This window comes from Epargyreus clarus, unplaced genomic scaffold (genome assembly GCF_041222505.1).
Source record: "Epargyreus clarus isolate Ecla_fem2 unplaced genomic scaffold, WU_Ecla_fem_2.2 ptg000004l, whole genome shotgun sequence".
Classification (NCBI taxonomy): Eukaryota; Metazoa; Arthropoda; class Insecta; order Lepidoptera; family Hesperiidae; genus Epargyreus; species Epargyreus clarus.
This window is the reverse complement of record NW_027332212.1, coordinates 1,358,310-1,376,884: the sequence shown is the minus strand read 5'-3', so window position 1 is coordinate 1,376,884 and position 18,575 is coordinate 1,358,310. Positions and strand designations below refer to the sequence as shown.

Sequence of the window (18,575 nt, the reverse complement as noted above, 5' to 3'; positions counted from 1 at the left end):
ACACACGTTTGTGTTTTATCTTAGTTGTTGTAGATTAGTCTTAGAAATACTTGTTTTAGACATAGTTTTAGTATACGATTGCATATTTAAAGGATTCTGGTTTTAGTTTTACTACTTACCGAAAGAGGAGTGAGTACAACACCTATTTTGAATCACTAAATCGAAGCTTTTTTAAAATATATTGTATATACGAGCACAATCCTCAAATAGAGGTCTTATTGCTTGCACTAGTGAGACTTGTTCTCCTGCAAAGAATCACCTGTGTAACAATTATTTCGTAAATATATTAATTTGACAACAAATTTCGACTGAAATTAAAAACGAAAAGTTATTTTTTAAAAGCGCCTTATAAAATGATATAGCAATTACTACAGTAGGGTAAGGGAATGTTGTGTTTGTTTCTTAAATCTATACATATTTTTATAAAAAGTATATGTAAATAGTAAACAACTGTAAACGTTAAAGAAAGACATTTCTTTCGTGGACCATTGTCCTACCTAATTCTAAGCCACCTAATTTGTAGATAAGGTATTAAACAAATATCTATATAACTTATTAAAGATGGCAACACAAATTCTTGAATCAAATGACTGAAGACTTCGAACGAAGAATTCTTAAATATTACCATAAAATATTTTCTCAGACATTTCCACTTAATATCTCAGAGGTTACATGCGGTAAATATATATATAAGAACCAGTTTATTATATTGACTCTATCCATCTGTCGAACAAGATTAAAGGCCTATCCTACCTACAAAGCGGTGTGGAAATCCACGCCGCAGCGACGCCCGTGCGTCACATCGAGCCCACATCTAAATAATGACAATTTCCGTCATATTGACTCTTATTTATCTCTTGAACAGGATCAACGGCCTATCCTACCTTCAAAGTGGTGTTGACATCGACGCCGCAGCAACACTGGTGCGTCTGATCGAGCCGCTGGCGACAGGCACGCACCGGCGCGGCGTGCTCGGCCGCCTCGGCTGCTACAGCGGGCTGTTCCAGCTGTCCGCCATGGACCCCGGCCTCAAGGACCCCGTGCTCGTACAGGGTACGGACGGCGTGGGCACTAAGCTGAAGGTGGGATTAATGTACTAACTGTACTAACACTATTATGGACATAACATGTGTGGTCTGAAATAATAACATATATATAATGCCAACAACATTAATAATATATATACGAACACGCTGCCATGTGTGCTGTTGATAATAATACTGCAGATATGAACCTAGGTTTTGATGACCTGTTGTTCAAGCAAGGTACAGATGGCATGATAACTAAGTCATTGTTCTCATAAAGGATGTGTTATCGTCCTTAAGTTGGATTGCTATTTTAAAGGTCTTAGGTATGTAATGACTTGTTTCGTATGGCGACGATAAATATTTTGTCTACTTGTTCGTTATCTACTTTATATCAAATGACAGCGTAAAACAACGTTAACCATTTCACCATGTTTAACAGCTAGCGGAAACGATGAAGAAGTACGACACGATAGGGCAGGACCTGGTGGCGATGTGCGTGAACGACATCCTGTGCGCGGGCGCGGAGCCCTTCGCCTTCCTCGACTACATGGCGTGCGGGAGGCTGCAGGTCGACGTCGCTACGATTATCGTAAAAGGGATTGCTGATGCCTGCGTACTCTCTGGATGTGCGCTGTTGGGTGAGTGTTTAATGGTTTTGTTCCGAATTTATGGTTCAACTGTAATGTTATTATCCCTCTTACTACTCGTATTTAACAGATTTAGCAGTAACATTACTGTAAACAGTGTATTTTTAGTAGCAAGAGTATAGTAGAGTGAGGTAAGGTAGAATTATGGTCTAAGTTCCGATGTTGTGTTTTAACTGAAATATTTATTTTATAAATAATTATCAATGATAGACCATAAAGTCTTATAATATTTTACCAAGTTACCTATTAAGACATCTCTAAGTATTTTCTATTAATATCGAATTAATGTATCTAATACAGTAGGCTGTTTGTTATTTGATTGTGTAACAAACAGTCTAAAATTCAAAATTCCAATTATGTTCGATTCAACTTTCAAAAGTCAATTTCTAGATATTATCTTTTTCTTGTATCTTAATGTTATAGTCAATGGCAATCTCTTTCATATTTCGGAGTTCGGCTCCATGTATATTTATTTATTTTATGAATACTATAATGTGAAGTGCAACTAATGTCTGCTGGATCTACGCAATCCCTAATTGAGACCATTTATGTAATAAAAATGTTATTTTCTGCTTGTGACATAACACTACATGTTCGTGATATAATGATAAGTGAACATTATATAACACAAGAACAATGTCTACTTACTTATGTGATAAAACAAAGAAGTGCAGTGTCAGAGGACGCCACCTTCATTATATGATTATTTTGCAGTTTAAGTTAGCGTAGAATTACTCATTAGTCTTAAATTAGGCTAGATTGTAATTAATATAAAGTACCTATTACTCACTTGGTAATTTATATAAACAAAAAAAAATCTGTAGGTGGCGAGACAGCGGAGATGCCAACAATGTACGACGTGGGCAAGTACGACCTGGCGGGGTTCGCGGTGGGCGTGGTGGACAACCTGCGCCAGCTGCCGCGCCGCCGCGACATCCGCGCGGGCGACGTGGTGCTCGCACTGCCCTCTACCGGCGTGCATAGCAACGGGTACAGCCTCGTGCAACGCATCGTGGCCGAGAGTGGACATAGGTGAGGCGGATTTACTTTTGTATTGTCCGCGCCAAACTGCTAGTCCGTTCTGAAATTGTTGCACGCAGGTGTAGTTAGAGAGCCAATGGGATTGAACACAACTACAAGTAATATAGTATACTCCATAGCAACAGTAAGGGCACACTAACGCAGCTATGTATATAACTGTAAAAAAGGAGGTTCTATATTCGTCCCCTATGTATGTATGTACGAGGGTACGTTTTTAAGTTCGCGGAATGAGGGACAAGGAGCGAAAATAAAATGTCAAAATTATTTTTCTTTTTCTACATATTCTCCTGCAAGACGAATGCATTTTTCAGATCTTTGTATTAACTTATTTAAACCCTCATAAAAAAATGTTTTGTCCTTGTCGGAAAAATACGAGGAAATTGCGTCCTTTACTTCTTCGTCTGTAGAAAATTTCTTTCCACGAAGCTCTTTTTTCATTTTTGGAAAGAGATAACAATCGCTGGGAGCCAGGTCTGGACTATAGGGTGGGTGATTTAAAATATCAAAGCCCACCTTATGCAGGGCAGCCAGTGCAATACGGCTCTTGTATACGGGCGCATTGTCGTGCAACAGCAGGACACCTCTGGATAATTTTCCTAGTCTTTTTGCTTTGATGGCTTCTTTTAACCGCTCCAAGATTGTTGCGTAATATTCTCCGGTTATAGAGACACCTTTATCTTTGTAATCTATTAACAAAATTCCTTCTGCATCCCAAAAGACTGTCGCCATGAGTTTGCCGGCCGATTGTGACACCTTAAACTTTTTAGGAGGTGCTGTACCCTTTTTATGCCACTGCATGGAGTCTTGTTTAGACTCAGGTTCATAATGGTGAACCCAAGTTTCATCTCCAGTAACAATTCGATTCAGTACAATATCCTTATCTTCTCCACAGAGGTTCAAAAACGCACGGGAACATTCAACGCGCTGTTGTTTCTGAGGCGGCGTGAGCATTCTCGGCACCCACCGCGCGCTGACCTTAGTCATGCCAAGATGGTCATGCAGAATTTTAAAAATGGTTGTATCCGATACTCCAACCATTTCTGCAAGCTGTTTCTTCTTTAGCCGAGCATCTTCCAGTACTAATTTTTCGACTTCCGCTATCGTTTCCGGAATGGTCACCTCAACAGACCGTCCTGGTCGTGGGTCGTCTTCAAGTGAATCCCTGCCTTGCTTAAAATGGGTGGTTCCACTTGTAAACCATCGTTTTTCCAGGGCTAGAGTCCCCGTAAACCGATGACATCTCTTCCATTATGATTTGCACAGACTTTCCTTGCTTGGTAAGGAACTTTATAACGGCGCGATGCTCGATTTTCTCCATACTTCCAATTTTCTTCCGGATTGAGTTGTTTAATTGTCGATAGTTTTAAAACTAATGATGCAATTGTGATAAAACTTTATATTTATACTATTTATGAGTCACTTAACACGTACCGCCCTTAACGAGCCCGCTATCCCCCCTCCAACCCTGCCATTCCGCGGACTTAAAAACGCACCCTCGTATGTCCGCGATTTTTCAAAAACAACTCATCGAATTTGGACGGGATTTTGAGTATTATGGCAATTGAATTGCAATTAATGATAACTCATTTCGACTGCTCGTTAAATAAAAACTGTACTATTTCAGCCTATGAATGTAGCTAATAGATTTGTTGCTGACTAATAGTTACCGCATATATTGCAATTATTTTACTAGAAATAATTACTTTACTAGACAAACATACAGTGTATATAGCTTAAGTAATTATCTTAATAAAAAATCTGTACACCATTTCATTATTTATGCATATAGTAAATAAAACTTCCAACATTTTTTTTTACATTTGCAGCTTCCACGAGAAAGCGCCATTCTCAGAAAAGGGCAGGTCCTTTGGTGAAGAGTTCCTTGAACCAACTGGCATTTACGTGCAGGCCCTATTGCCGGCTATCAAGAAGGACCTGATCAAGGGCCTGGCGCACATCACCGGGGGTGGATTGCTGGAGAACATCCCCAGGATCCTACCACCCGGCGTCAGGGTCAAGCTGGATGCTACCAAGTTCAAGATTAAGCCGCTCTTCGGATGGTTGCAGGCTAAGGGTGAGTGTTATTTGGCAATATGTTAACATAAGTTTAGGTAGAAATAACTATTATAGCACTCTGTGACCTAAACCCGCATTTTAGCCACGCATTTCTGTGTCCAAAGTAGCCGATTTTTACACCGTACGAATATTAATACACTACCCTCACAATTGTAAAAAAAAAACATAGCTATGAACGTTTCATACTTTTAAATGCCATTTAAAATTAAAAGTGAGTAATGAGTATTTTGTTTAAAGCTATAATTATTTTAATATTTTATTTTGGACGTATTTATAAATGTTTTTGCCATTGTGTACATACTAAGCAATAGCATCACTATAAGACTAACTATTGGGCTTTATCGAATTTTATTGTTTGTTTTGACTGTGTATTTTCGCTACACACCATAGTAGGAGATATTTAAATTAGGAATCATTATCAAAATTAGCCATAATACTACTCCAGTAGAATCTTGACTAAGCGACCTATCTATTTTTATTAATGCAGTTGAAAAACGATGAATTTGTAAAATTCTCTCTTAATTATTTTCATTGTAAAAAAATATATCACAGTAAATAGTTAAGGCAAGTTCATAAAGAGATACCTCACAATAAAAAGTATATTTGTATGGTATTTATGCTTCTTTAAATAGTTCTCCATCGAAGAAAAAATAGTATCTGTTGGTTTCGTTATCTTATTTACCACCAGTCTTACTCAGTAACTTCTACTGCAGGCGGAGTGTCAGACTTCGAGATGCTGCGTACATTCAACTGTGGAGTCGGTATGGTGGCCATCGTGGATCCAGTCTGTGTAAAAGAAGTAATACAACTAATGGAAGCCGATGTTGATATCATTGGTTCTGTCGAGGCTATCGGCAAAGAAGGTAAGATTTGCTTTAGATAATTTTCGGTTTGGTTTTTTACTTATTTAAATTTTTCTTCCCTCTAGCATGCCATATTCTTCCAATGGCAAAGACAATTGGTTTAGTTTAGTTGTCTATTACATTCGGTTAAGTCAACCATATGATATAATAATTTTAATATCTTGTGTCTTTATAATATTTTGCTTATTACTGTATTTTTAATCATATACGAGTAGCAAACGTGTATCAAATCAAATCATTTTTTTTTTAATTCAAAATAGGTTCTTTACAGAGCACTTTTTGAATGTCAATACAACTACCAACACTTCACAAGGTGTTTCGTTATGGAGAAGAAGCGGCGAAAGAAACTCCATAACACACATCTTTTAAAAAAAAATGTTTTTACAATGTTAAACGTAACCTAATGGTACATGTGGAGCTGGAACTACTTCAGACCACACCGTTTTGTCAGTCAAATAATTACTTAGTTTATAGTATGTTTTTTTATATAGCGTTTGTTTAACGACATGTTTGAACTTTTTTCTGTGAGATTCAAAAGGTGGTCAGGTATTTTATTGTAGTAGCGAATACAGTTACCCATGAAAGATCTAGCCACTTTTCATAATCTATGTTTAGGAATTGCTAATTTATTTCTATATCTAGTATTAAAGTTATGGTGGTTACTATTTTTTTCAAACATATCAGTGTGTTTTCTTATATACATAATATTTTCATAGATGTATTGACTATGTACCGTCAATATGTTAATAGTGGGAAACAGTTCTCTCAGGGACTCACCACGTCGCAGGCTATATATTGACCTTATTATTATCCACTCCGGAGTTGAACTTAACCGATTTCTTCGACTTATTAGAACGAACAAACGAACTCTTGATTTTGTCTATCAATTTTTAATAACAATTTTTAAAGTCTGTTTTCTTTCTCTAAAGTTTGCGATCTTGTCATGTTAGTTATAAAATTTTTATGTGTTCTGTAGGTGGTCACCAAGTAGTAGTGGATAATTTCAAGGCTGCGATGGCTCCGCTGGTCGCGCCGTACTCGTCGGACAGCCAGGCCGCGCAGAAGTCGCTCTCGTACAAGGACAGCGGCGTTGACATCGAGGCGGGGGACTCTCTCGTGTCGCTCATCAAGCCCTTAGCTAGGTGAGTGTAGTCTATTGAGTCTCGGGCTTTAGGATTTCATCATCATCATCAACCCATTACTTTCCCACTGCTGGGCATGGGTCTCCTCTCAGAATAAGAAGGATTAGGCCATACTCTACCGCGCTGGCCAAGTGCGTATTGGTAGACTTCACATACCTTTGAGACATCTTTTTTCATAAATCTCTCAGGTATGCAGGTTACTTTGCTATGTTTTCCTTCACCGTTTTAAGCAAGTGTGCCTGGGATTTGAACCTAGGACCCCTCGATCGAGAGGTCGAGTTTCTTAACCACTAGGCTATCACTGCTGTCTTTGGGATTTAGCTTTCCATAAATGCACTTTTAGAAGTAGATGATAGTGGTGTGTAGTGTAAATGGAGTATGAAATAATAGGAGATCTGATTTGTATTTTTACTTAAATACACTCAATGGTGATGAATAATGATTGTAAATTTGATGTAAATATTTTTCAGATCAACGTCTCGGGCGGGAGTTTTAGGTGGTCTTGGAGGTTTTGGTGGTTGCTTTCAGCTCAAAGCAATTGAACAGGAATATAAAGTAAGTTTTTAATTATTAATAACTTTCATGTTTGCAGGTTTTCATTGAAATTTTCTTAATTTGTATATCTTTTGAACTAAGAGTTGTGAACCAACCAGTGAACCAACCAGTGAACCAACTGTAAATTGATTTTTCAGTTTATTGTATATACAGGGTGAATTTTTCAAAGAGGCCTTCAGAGCTAAATCCGAAACTATAAGGATTAGCGAAAAATGCTCAGTGGAGTTACGGAGCCGATTTTGACAACAACTAAAACTGCATCATTCGTTTTTTAAAATGTCTTTTTCCTTAGCCGGGAATCGAACGAGTTTTAAATGTATTTTTATTCAGTTTTTAATTAGCACCTGTCATAATTACTTCACATGTCTTCGTCTCCCCTAGGACCCCGTGCTAGTGCTAGCGGCGGACGGCGTGGGCACGAAGCTCCAGATCGCTCAGCGGACCAACCGGCACGACACGATCGGCGTGGACCTAGTAGCGATGTGTGTCAACGACATCCTGTGCAACGGCGCCGCGCCGCTCACCTTCCTCGACTACTTCGCGTGCGGCTCGCTCGATGTCCACGTCGCCAAGAGTGTGGTTGCTGGGGTTGCTGATGGTTGTAGACAGGCCTCTGCTGCACTCATTGGTGAGTGATCTGGAGTTTTTAATGGAGGAGTGGTAAAATAATGGCGGCGGTGACTGATTGACTTTCGAGCGGTTATTTGGAATATTTTAATAAGGATGTTTACCTGTACATTGTTATGGATGTTTAAGATTAATGGTGTGTTGTACCATTATTATATTGCAATTTTTTTTTAACATTGATTTGACGTTATTGTTGATAGGTTAATTTTTCATTAAGTTCATTAAAAAGCTAATCAAATGTACTCATAGTCATCTTTAGAATAAATAATCACATAAATATATCTGCCTTATTATTGTCTAGGCGGCGAGACGGCGGAGATGCCGGGCATGTACGCGGCGGGTGCATATGACATCGCCGGCTTCGCGCTCGGCGTGGTCGAGCGCTCGCACATCCTGCCCAAGATCAACGACATCACTGTGAGTACCCACCCAACTATATTTCGCCTACTATTTTCATTTCTATCCACAGATTATTAAACAAACAAACGCTTTCTACATTCACAGCCCCAGACTAGGATTCTCTGTGTCGTGGGTGCCATGGACACATACATAGACAAATACACAAACACCCAGACCCAGAAACAGAAATGAAAATTCATCATTCAGATATCTGTCTGGCCGGGGATCGAACCCGGGACCCTTTGCGCGTCAGACCGGTGTGGTGACCGCTCCGCCACGCAGGTCGTCTTGAGTTAGAGATGTACAGATTGAGTTAGAGATATTCAAATTGCGACATACTATGCTATACTTTTTTACACAATCGATCTTTTAAAATAAATGTCCAAAATGTTTATTATTATTATCGTACATCTGTCCAATCATGTAGCTTGCGGGTGCGTAATCACTCACACCATTATGTGTCTCGTAGGTAAAATTTTAATCGGCGAATGAAGGCACATATGTGTGTATAACCCCTATCTGTTATCCTCAAAATAATTACAATTGTTCATAGGTGGGCGACATTATCATTGGATTACCGTCTAACGGCGTGCACAGTAACGGGTTCAGTCTTATTCACAAGCTGATGAAGAAAGCTGCGCTCACGTTTGCTGACAAGGCACCGTTCAGCAGGGAGGGGCTCACATTGGGTACGTCTATTATAAAGATATTATAAAGTCTGATGTTAGGTTAGATAGATAGACTCGATACTGAGACGAGTGAAAAAAAAAATCTCGAGGTTCTTCCCGAGAACTTTCGAGAAGCGTGAATGTGATAGCTTTCTTGCCTTCTCGTTTTCGCGTTCGTCTATTCTCCGATCATTATAGGTATTTTTGCCCGCTTCAAAGGGTTTTTCTGTGAGAAAAGAGAACGGTATCACATGAGTGTAGATGCCTACCCGGTTCTCGCTTAATTTCTCGGCTAGATTTCTCGGCGATACTTCTCGCGTGAGTCTGTAGCCGGCTTTAGACTAAGCCTTTCCAGTGATGATATAATGTTTGTGTTTGTTGTCAGGCGAGGAGCTGATAAAGCCGACGCGCATCTACGTGAGCAGCGTGCTGCCGGCGCTGCAGCGCGGCAAGGTGAAGGCCGTGGCGCACGTGACGGGCGGCGGCCTGCTCGAGAACATCCCGCGCGTCATCCCGCGCTCCGTGCGCGCCTGGCTCAACGCGCACTGGTGGAACGTGCACCCGGTATGGATTTATTAGTGGTGGTTTCGTTCGGTTAAGCTTCAGCCATATAAGTGGTTGTGTGTTCATGCCCACGAAATAAGAACAATCTAAAAATGGAGCAATGAGTTAAATAACGTTGTATAACTTTGTGGCAACTCTTCGAAATATGGCGCTACTAGTATTTGGAATCGCGCTATCGAAGTTTTCTAAACATTCTGAATACAAGCCCCCTCCCATAATAACCAACCGTCGTAGTAGGATATATGCTAAATTTATTAATATTACAAGTAATTGAAAATGTTTTTGGTCCATAAGCGCTTAAAACTAATATTATGCAAAAAATAACTGCTAAAGTTAAAAAAATATGAAATATAGTTTTAATATATTTTATAGTTTCTAATAGAGATTGTCAAAATAAATTTCAAATAAAAAGTTACAACTCTGACGGCGTGTCTAATAAACATGAAGAATTTTATATATAAGGCCACGATTGTCAAACTTATATCAAGTTAGACGAGGTGCTGTTTATAAAGGATCGATAATTCTTAGGTGTTCGCGTGGATAGCGGACACGGGCGCGGTGCAGGACGACGAGATGCTGCGCACCTTCAACTGCGGCATCGGCATGGTGCTCATCGTGGCGCCCGAGGACCAGGCAGACGTGAGTTGCATTTGTTTCTGTTTTTCTTTTCTTCAGTGTGAAAGGCAAAGGTATCAGAATATTTAAACATGCCTACATGCGTGCATCGACAAGCGATAACAAAAGTGTGTTAAATTAATATTGTAATTTGATAGTTTTATGATTATTGATAGAGTTGAATTCGTTTGCTAGTCGATGTAAAAATGTTTTTTAAATTAAAAACAGAACTTTTTTACTTGTCCTACATCTGGAATTCCTCTTGACAAGATTTTTTTAATTTCCAGTGAAAGAATTTTATTACAACATTTAATGAAAGTGATAGTTGATAAGTGTAGGTTATCAAAACAAACTTTTTATTGTTAATACATCATTTTGTTGGACCTTCTGTCTGTTTTTACTGTTTAAAGACATGTTTATTATTATTTATATTGAAACAATATTAAAAATGTACCTTGTTATATCAGGTGATGAACATAACCCGTTCGTTCGGCGCGATGGTGATCGGCAGTATCCAGGCGCGGCCGGCGGGCGGCGCGCGTGTTGTGGTCGACAACTTCGCCTCCGCCGTCGATTTCACGAGGCGAATGCCGCTCATGCCCAAGAAGCGGGTGAGTGCTGCGTGCAATACAATTGTAGCTTTTATACATTTAATCTTTGATACATATACAGGGTGAATTTTTAAAACGGGCCTTCAGGGCCAAATCCGAAACTGTAAGGATTAGCGAAAAATGCTGAAAGGAGTTACGAGGCCGATTTTGATAAAAACTAAAACTGCATCATTAGTTTTTTTTAATATTTTTTTCCTTAGCCGGGAATCGAACGAGTTCATTTTGAAAAAAAATGACACCTCTATTTTATTCCACTATCTGATAGTGTCGCTTATAAGGATCAAATTCTGGGAAGTAATGTTATGTGACAAATTAAAGGGAAAGGAAAATTTTGAAGAAAATACATATTTTTCCATACATTGGCATACTAATCCTTAAGGATTATACATAACAAATGATTTATGTATAATTCTTTAGAAACAGACATAAGTCATACCATTGAAGAATTTGGTGGTTAATCAACTAATTATTCGATGTTATGACTATGACATACGGCTTAGTATGAGAAAGTAATAGTTTGGCAAATAAGTTACCGCCGTTTTTAGGATTGATTTTTTAATGAAAATAGATAACTGATTAAATAGTAAATTCTTATTGTTTGTTGATTACAACTTCGTTTCAACGTTAAATATGATTTTCTATATCTCTTTTTTTAGTAATCACTCGGATTTGACTATAAAAAGTAATTCTCGCAAATTTTCAACTTTACATCTGTATTAATCGATACTCCGCCCATAGCAAGTAAATCTATTTTAATGGTCCTAAAAATAACCTTAGCTAAGTCGGACATAAAAATATAAATTATTGGGAAACAAAACGTCCATTTCGAATGATTAGAAACATTGAGCCAAAAAAAATGTTAATACACGAAATGTTTAAATTGATGAATGGCGGGAACTTAACTGCCAAATTAATATGAAAAAATATGTATTTTCTTAAAATTGAGGCTTTTCTTTTAGTTTGTCATTTATCATTACTTCCCAGATTTTGATCCTTATAAGCAACACTATCAGATAGTGGAATAATATAGAGGGTTCATTTTTTTTTCAAAATGAACTCGTTCGATTCCCGGCTAGGGAAAAAGTTATTTTAAAAAAGTAATGATGCAGTTTTAGTTTTTATCAAAATCGGCCTCGTAACTCCTTTCAGCATTTTTCGCTAATTCTTATAGTTTCCGATTTGGCCCTGAAGGCCCGTTTTAAAAATTCACCCTGTATACTATACATATAGTATTGTTAAAATTGTTTAGGGCAGGGGTTCCCAAAGTGTGCGCCGCGGCGCCCTGGTGCGCCGTAGAAAGTAAAGAGGGGCGCCGTGAGTCGATCCTCTAATCATTGGACACCACAAATATTGGCGTTTTGGTCATCGATTCAAAATGAATATCCAAATTTAACATCCACAGCATTAAAAAATTTCATTCCGTTTGCAACATCATATCTATGTGAAGCTGGGTTTTCAGATGTAGCTGTGATAAAGAACAAATATCGGATCAATGTGGAGCAAGAAATGAGAATAGCAGTGTCAAGTGATATTCCCCGCTTTGAAAAACTGCGCGGAGATCACTTAGCTCACCCTTCACATTGATTTGACTGAATAAATATCGTATTTTATTTTTGTTATCCTCAAGTCTTTCTTGTTGTTTTCCGTTTAAATTATTTTATAATAACGTATTGTACAATTTCATATTGTGGTGTTTTAAATTTCGTTTTGATCAACCTAAGGTAACTACTATTATTGTAGTTACCTATTTCTTTCGACTGTCTTCTTCAAATAGTTAGCTAGGACAGGGCACAGGGCACCGTGAAAGAATATTAAACTTGTAACTGCGCCGCGGGTTACAAAAGATTGGGAACCCCTGGTTTAGGGTATAAATTTTCAGTTATATGTAGGACAGGTTGTTTTTTAAACGCGGGGAAAGTCGCGGGTGCTGCATATAATCTAACTTGGTTATATGTTGCTGGTAAAAAGCAAAGTTGGTCTTCCAAACGAGTCGTGAGAAAAAAATATACATGGTGAATTTTCATGTGAGTCTTCATGGCTAAATCCATAATTATAAGAAATAGCAAAAAATGCAGAAAGGAGTTACGAGGTTGATTTTTATTCTTAAAACTAAAACTCACTGGATTTTTAAAAATATTTCTATAGCCATCGAGTTCATTTTGAAAAAAAAATCATCTGTATTATTCCACCATCGCATAGTGTCGCTTATAAGGATTAAATTCTGGGAAGTAATGATATATAATAAAATTGCAATCGATGAAAAATATTTTCGTCAGTATTTCATTTAGATTATTAGTAACAAAATGATGTGTACGGCGTTGATCAGGTGGCGGTGCTGGTGTCGGGGTCGGGCAGCAACCTGCAGGCGCTGCTGGACAGCACGCGCGACGCGGCGCAGTGCGTGTGCGCGGACGTGTGCCTCGTGCTCAGCAACCGCCCCGGCGTGCGCGCGCTGCAGCGGGCGCAGGACGCGCAAGTGCCGGCGTTGGTGCGTACCGGCCATTATTTTTACAGGCCGAACGCAGTCTAGGCGATTTGAACTATGTATGGACGACGCCTAAGTCACATTCAGATGACACATTATACCCCTATTTGGTCGTCAATTTTGCTATTACGCAGCACTCTGCACAAAACTTACGCTAAACCACAATAATAATCTCGTTACTCAACTGAAATCTTACTGTAAGCTCAATTCGTCATTAAAACTTAAATGGGTAATGCTGCGTTATGATTTAAGGTATGACAGGTGACATAATGATGGCGTTATGAGTTAAGGAGATGTTTTACTAAAGTAGAATTATTCTTAGTAAAAGCATGATGTATTATGTTCCAGGTGTTCAACCACAAGAATTACGAAAGTCGCGAGGAGTTTGACCGCACCATATCGGCGACGCTCGAGTCACACAAGATCGACATTGTATGTCTAGCCGGCTACATGAGGCTGCTATCCGCTGAATTCGTTCGGAAGTAAGTTAAACTATACTTTTTTTTAACAAATATAGTAATTCAAAATGATGTTATTTATATTTAACCATAAATTTACCATTCGACATTATGATGCATGAGTGTGAATAATCTAGGTACGAAAGCTATTTCTTTGGACGACATTCATATTTAGATTATTTAATCACACCGGAATGGGTGTTTCTAAACATCATACATGACACCCACAAAATAGAAAATTATCGTATATTTTAATAGTATTTTTTGTGGATTTATGTATAAAATATTTATTATTCAATTACAGATGGAAGGGACGACTTATCAACATCCACCCATCACTCCTGCCGCGTCACCCAGGTCTCCACGCCCAGAGGCAGTGCCTCGAAGCCGGCGACACAAAGTCCGGATGTACTGTGCATTTCGTTGATGTGAGTAGAGGAACTATTATAAGAGTATGAAACCCATATGTGTAATTAAATTGTGTAGGGATGTCGATCTCTTTAAGTAGTTCCATAGATATTTGTAATCAACTCCAATTTGGAAGAATATTCATCGAAGTCGATTATAGACACATTCTAGTTTTTGATTGTTTGTTCAAGCGCCTTCATAATACCAACTTTACAGCTGAATTTATACTACTATCTTATGTATATTAATATTTGACATGCTAACATTGTATCAATATCAATTAATATTTTTTTCGATGATCAAGTTTTATTTGGCTACTGTGTTAGCTAATGGCATTATTTCTAATCTTAGAGAGTTATAGTGGTAGTGTTGACAGTGTCGTATAACTAATATCTTCTTCTTAAAGTGCCTCTTCATACTATTGAAGGTTGGCTATCAGCTTCTTGCTACCCTCCTTGCTTTTAGCTCTGCGAAATAGCTCAGCGGCGCTGGCTATTCCGGGCCACTTTCGGATGTTGCGTAACCACGACTTCTTTCTCCTGCCAACCTTCCGTCTTCCAGCGTATAACTAATATACAATTATGTTATTCCAGGAGGGCATGGACACGGGCCCGATCATAACGCAGGAGGAGGTGCCGGTGCTAGCGGGCGACACCGAGGAGACGCTGTCGGAGCGCATCCTGCACGCCGAGCACCGCGCCTACCCGCGCGCACTGCGCCTGCTCGCCGCCGGCCGCGCGAGACTGTCGTCACAGGGCACCATCATCTGGAACTGATCCCGTCTTACGATACCGTTACGTCACGCTATCGAAAACAATGCCATGTGTGAAGAAATAAAACTAGCCGCAAGCAGCTGTTTTGTTCCTTTCGTTACTTGTGCTATAAAAATCAGGGCATTTTTCTTGTCACGTGGGATTATTCTGGACAGTAATGTTCTTCCGTTTCTCTACCAGTGTATGTAACACATGACAGGTAAATTATATATAACAACATAGGATGCAATTGATACACGAATGAAATCCCGCGTGATAGGAAAAAGGCTCTTAGGTATGTCACGTTTTTGATTAAGTAACAAAATTCAAACCTGCATAAATAGTCTTATGCCTATGTGACGCAATTTATCTATGATTTCTTGAGTGATAACTTTATTTATGTAAATTTATTACAAAGCCTAATTTTTTTTAATAACATTTTTTTTTTTCAAAATCATATATGATGCTCACTTTGAAGGTTCCTCATAATATTGTTTTTAAGGAAAAATGTTTATTGCATTCCAGTAATGTTAAATTATGTAAAGACTTATGCACGTATGTACGTACTGCATAATATATAAAAGATTGACGCTATATATGTTTAGAAAGAAAATAATAAAGGTTTAAAATATTATCTGGTGCCTAAAAAGCATAACTGTCATTTTATACTGATAATAGATATTATATAAACATATTATGTCTTGTCTTCCACATGAGTGAAATTATGATAATAATGTATAATTGTTCTCGAATAATAAATAATTGTAATCAAAATATGTAAAATTTCAGACTTTTAGAATAAGATGTCTCGAATCCATATATTAAACATGTTTCCTATATGAAGTTATTTTTACGAAGTATATTAAATGTTAACGCCATTAAATAAGTAGGTTAATTTTTAAAATAAAATATTGTTTAGCAACTACTGATTTTATTTATAATATCACAGATTTTGTTTCACAAATCTAGTTTGGGATTACAAAAACAAAATAACAGAATATCTTTTGTTACTATCTTTATCTTTGCTTTATCAGCATTTATAACTACACAGTTTAATCAAAAAATAAAAGAGCAGTGTACAAAAACAGACAAAAAGTACTATAGAAGATTTAAAGAGCTTTCTATTAAATAGAGAGAAGATTTTTCTGACCATAGGGGCTGCTGGAAGAAATTCCAGGTTGGAATAAGTAGTCCTTTGTACTACATTTCTTTTTAATGCTCTATTTATTTGTTATGTTCTGTGTACACAAATTTGTTAATAAATAAATAAGATTTGATTCGTCTAGCATTCTACAAAAAGATATATTATGATTAGTCTCTACTAATTTTGTACATTTTTCTTCTTGTCTTTAAAAGATACTAAATCACTAAAGACTTTGAAGATCATACTAATAATATCTTCATTCTCTGCAACAACAACTGCAGGCTTCACAACCTTCACTTCCTGTACTTTTTTAACAGAATGCATTCCTTTCTCAAGAACATCCTGACATATGTTTTCAAATTCTACATGAAGTTTTTGCTTGTTTAACAAAGGTACTATTAAATTATACGTGTTAATTTTAATGTTAATTGATTTGGCTAAATCTCGGTTGCTGCTACATATTTTGTTCCATTTTATTTGATCTTCCTCACTTAATGGGTGTGGACCTAAATACATCCTTTCCTCTTTAATCTCTTGTTTAAGAGCTTCTATATCTTGTTCTATTTCCTTGCTCATGGTAATCCATTCTGGGGTGAATCCATTATTTATAAGCACCTGGTAAATAATTACAATTAAAAGTAAAATCATCATGTGCGTAATATACCTAGAGTGCACAAAGGAAAATGTTCAAAATGGTTAATTTGCACAACTTGTCTGGATTCAGATTCAACATAATTATCTTTTAATGTTACATCCAAAATGATTAAAAAGATGCCATCGCCTTAAATGCTACATCTTCTTAAGAATATGACTAATATGGACATTATCAATGTTAGATACTTATGGACATAGATATTACTAATAGAGTAACCATTTAGTACTTTTTATTTACATTTTATATAATTATTAAAATATCCATTTAACTTTATATTCTGAAAACATAATTAATTAATTTTACCTCATTTAATTTATGTGTTGTGAAATCAACATATGGATTCCTGTTCTGATCTTTCAAGGGCTTTCCTTTGCCACTTAAATTTTCAAACTCTCCTTTGGACATAGACTCTTGTATCAGGTCCTCTACAAGTCTATCAAAGCCATACTTGGTTTTAATATCATGTTTCTTAGCATACTGGTCTTTCTTCATGAGAGTATTGTCAGATGCTACAGCCTTGGCTAATCTGTGCTCCATTACATTGATGGCTGCCTTTTGAGCACGGGATTGAGCCCACTGCTTTTGTCTTTGGAATGGTGTGCCATAACCCACACCTTCAAAGCTTAAGTATTGACGGTGCTGTGGTGCTGTATGCTAAAATTATTAAATAAATTAAAATCATTAAATAAATTAATTTTTATAACAAGTAAATAAGGCTTAATATATCAACACCCATATAATATCCAAGTTTATCATTACTGCAAAGGGGTTCTAAAATCAAATTAGAATAGAGTTAATAGTTGTCGTAGCTATAAGTTTTTTCATGCACTGCTCCCTAAAATATGATGTATATTATTTTTACAGCTTACATAAAAAAATGTAGAAATTTTAGTCCTGATTTAACTAATTAAAGGAATAGATAGATTTAGAGTAATACCCTGATGTCATACACAATCTGCTCCACTTCATCTTTCTTACTGGAGCCAGTGTTGTGCTTGGAAAGCACTCGGAAGGCATTCTCTATGGCCACAAATTTGTCTATATTGGCCTCAGGTGACCCGGAGTCAGGGTGGTACTTCTTGGCTAGCTCCAAGAAGGCATTTCGGACAACATCCTGCTTCGAGTGGACAGGTATGTTGAGGAGTTTGTAACATTCCTGTGAACATATGTATTTTATATATATAATTCTCAAAATTGTAACAATAGACAGACTTATTGCCAAGCCAACTTTCTATCTTTGTGAAGTTTGTGTACATTATTTAAAGAGACTTAAATAACTTCAAAAATATTTTATGTAGTCTAGAATAATAAGTGGTTTATATTTTACTCAAGCACACAAACAACCATAATTTAATTACATTTAGGTTATATATTCCATTGTATCATAATTGATGAGATAATGCATTTTTTCTCTTGCAATGGACTACCAGGTATTTGGCAATATATAATTAAAATAAATAGAACACCAATAATTTGTGGACCGCAAGTTCACTGCCAGGTGTGGTGTGGAGCATGTTACACCTATTGCTTCATGCCGGCAAAAAATATTTAGATTATAATAATAAGATTACTTAGATTCTAATAACTTACTTCAATACTCTTTTGATTTATCGTGGTTATTGTTCTAGACGTAAAGTAATGGTAAATATTGGATGGATGTATGCGAAGAAATGGGTTTATTGTTTTGTTCATTTTGATCACATTATTTTTGTTTATTGCGTAATTCTAAACCATTTCCTAAATAAATATTTTTCTCTTTATTGATATTTTTCTTCTGGATATTTTTGACATTGACAATCATTTGTGTCAGTCAGTGTCAATTTATCAGCTGATTTCA

General features: G+C 37.1%; 2 protein-coding genes across 2 annotated transcripts in view; one reads left to right on the top strand and one right to left on the bottom strand.

The window, feature by feature from the left end:
• Gart (trifunctional purine biosynthetic protein adenosine-3 Gart) overlaps positions 1–15,861 on the top strand; it is a 29,852-nt gene extending 13,991 nt beyond the window's left edge. The window contains exons 8-24 of the mRNA XM_073092857.1: positions 866–1,082; positions 1,468–1,666; positions 2,500–2,707; positions 4,543–4,790; positions 5,506–5,655; positions 6,632–6,797; positions 7,268–7,352; positions 7,734–7,980; positions 8,281–8,396; positions 8,932–9,067; positions 9,432–9,610; positions 10,139–10,249; positions 10,693–10,836; positions 13,163–13,324; positions 13,670–13,803; positions 14,084–14,207; positions 14,781–15,861. Coding sequence (XP_072948958.1) covers positions 866–1,082; positions 1,468–1,666; positions 2,500–2,707; positions 4,543–4,790; positions 5,506–5,655; positions 6,632–6,797; positions 7,268–7,352; positions 7,734–7,980; positions 8,281–8,396; positions 8,932–9,067; positions 9,432–9,610; positions 10,139–10,249; positions 10,693–10,836; positions 13,163–13,324; positions 13,670–13,803; positions 14,084–14,207; positions 14,781–14,963 — 2,809 coding nt within the window. The 3' untranslated portion in view covers positions 14,964–15,861. The remainder of the gene's footprint in view (positions 1–865; positions 1,083–1,467; positions 1,667–2,499; positions 2,708–4,542; positions 4,791–5,505; positions 5,656–6,631; positions 6,798–7,267; positions 7,353–7,733; positions 7,981–8,280; positions 8,397–8,931; positions 9,068–9,431; positions 9,611–10,138; positions 10,250–10,692; positions 10,837–13,162; positions 13,325–13,669; positions 13,804–14,083; positions 14,208–14,780) is intronic.
• Positions 15,862–16,200: 339 nt separating this feature from the next.
• On the bottom strand, positions 16,201–18,513 carry LOC140757253 (dnaJ homolog subfamily C member 28). The gene is made up of 4 exons (XM_073092856.1): positions 18,329–18,513; positions 17,676–17,894; positions 17,042–17,392; positions 16,201–16,698 (listed from the first exon to the last, which is right to left on the bottom strand). Exons 1-4 carry the CDS (start codon positions 18,428–18,430, stop codon positions 16,261–16,263), a joined length of 1,110 nt encoding a protein of 369 aa, XP_072948957.1. The 5' UTR covers positions 18,431–18,513; the 3' UTR covers positions 16,201–16,260.
• Positions 18,514–18,575: the final 62 nt, after the last annotated feature.

What these genes read in the sequence shown, in the direction of transcription:
- LOC140757253 (XM_073092856.1), bottom strand. Translation starts at nt 18,430, where the DNA reads ATGAACAAAACAATAAACCCATTTCTTCGCATACATCCATCCAATATT. An exon ending in TAAATCAAAAGAGTATTGAA is followed by an intron (nt 17,895 to 18,328) that starts GTAAGTTATTAG and finishes ATATGTTCACAG; the next exon opens with GAATGTTACAAACTCCTCAA. An exon ending in AGATTGTGTATGACATCAGG is followed by an intron (nt 17,393 to 17,675) that starts GTATTACTCTAA and finishes TAATAATTTTAG; the next exon opens with CATACAGCACCACAGCACCG.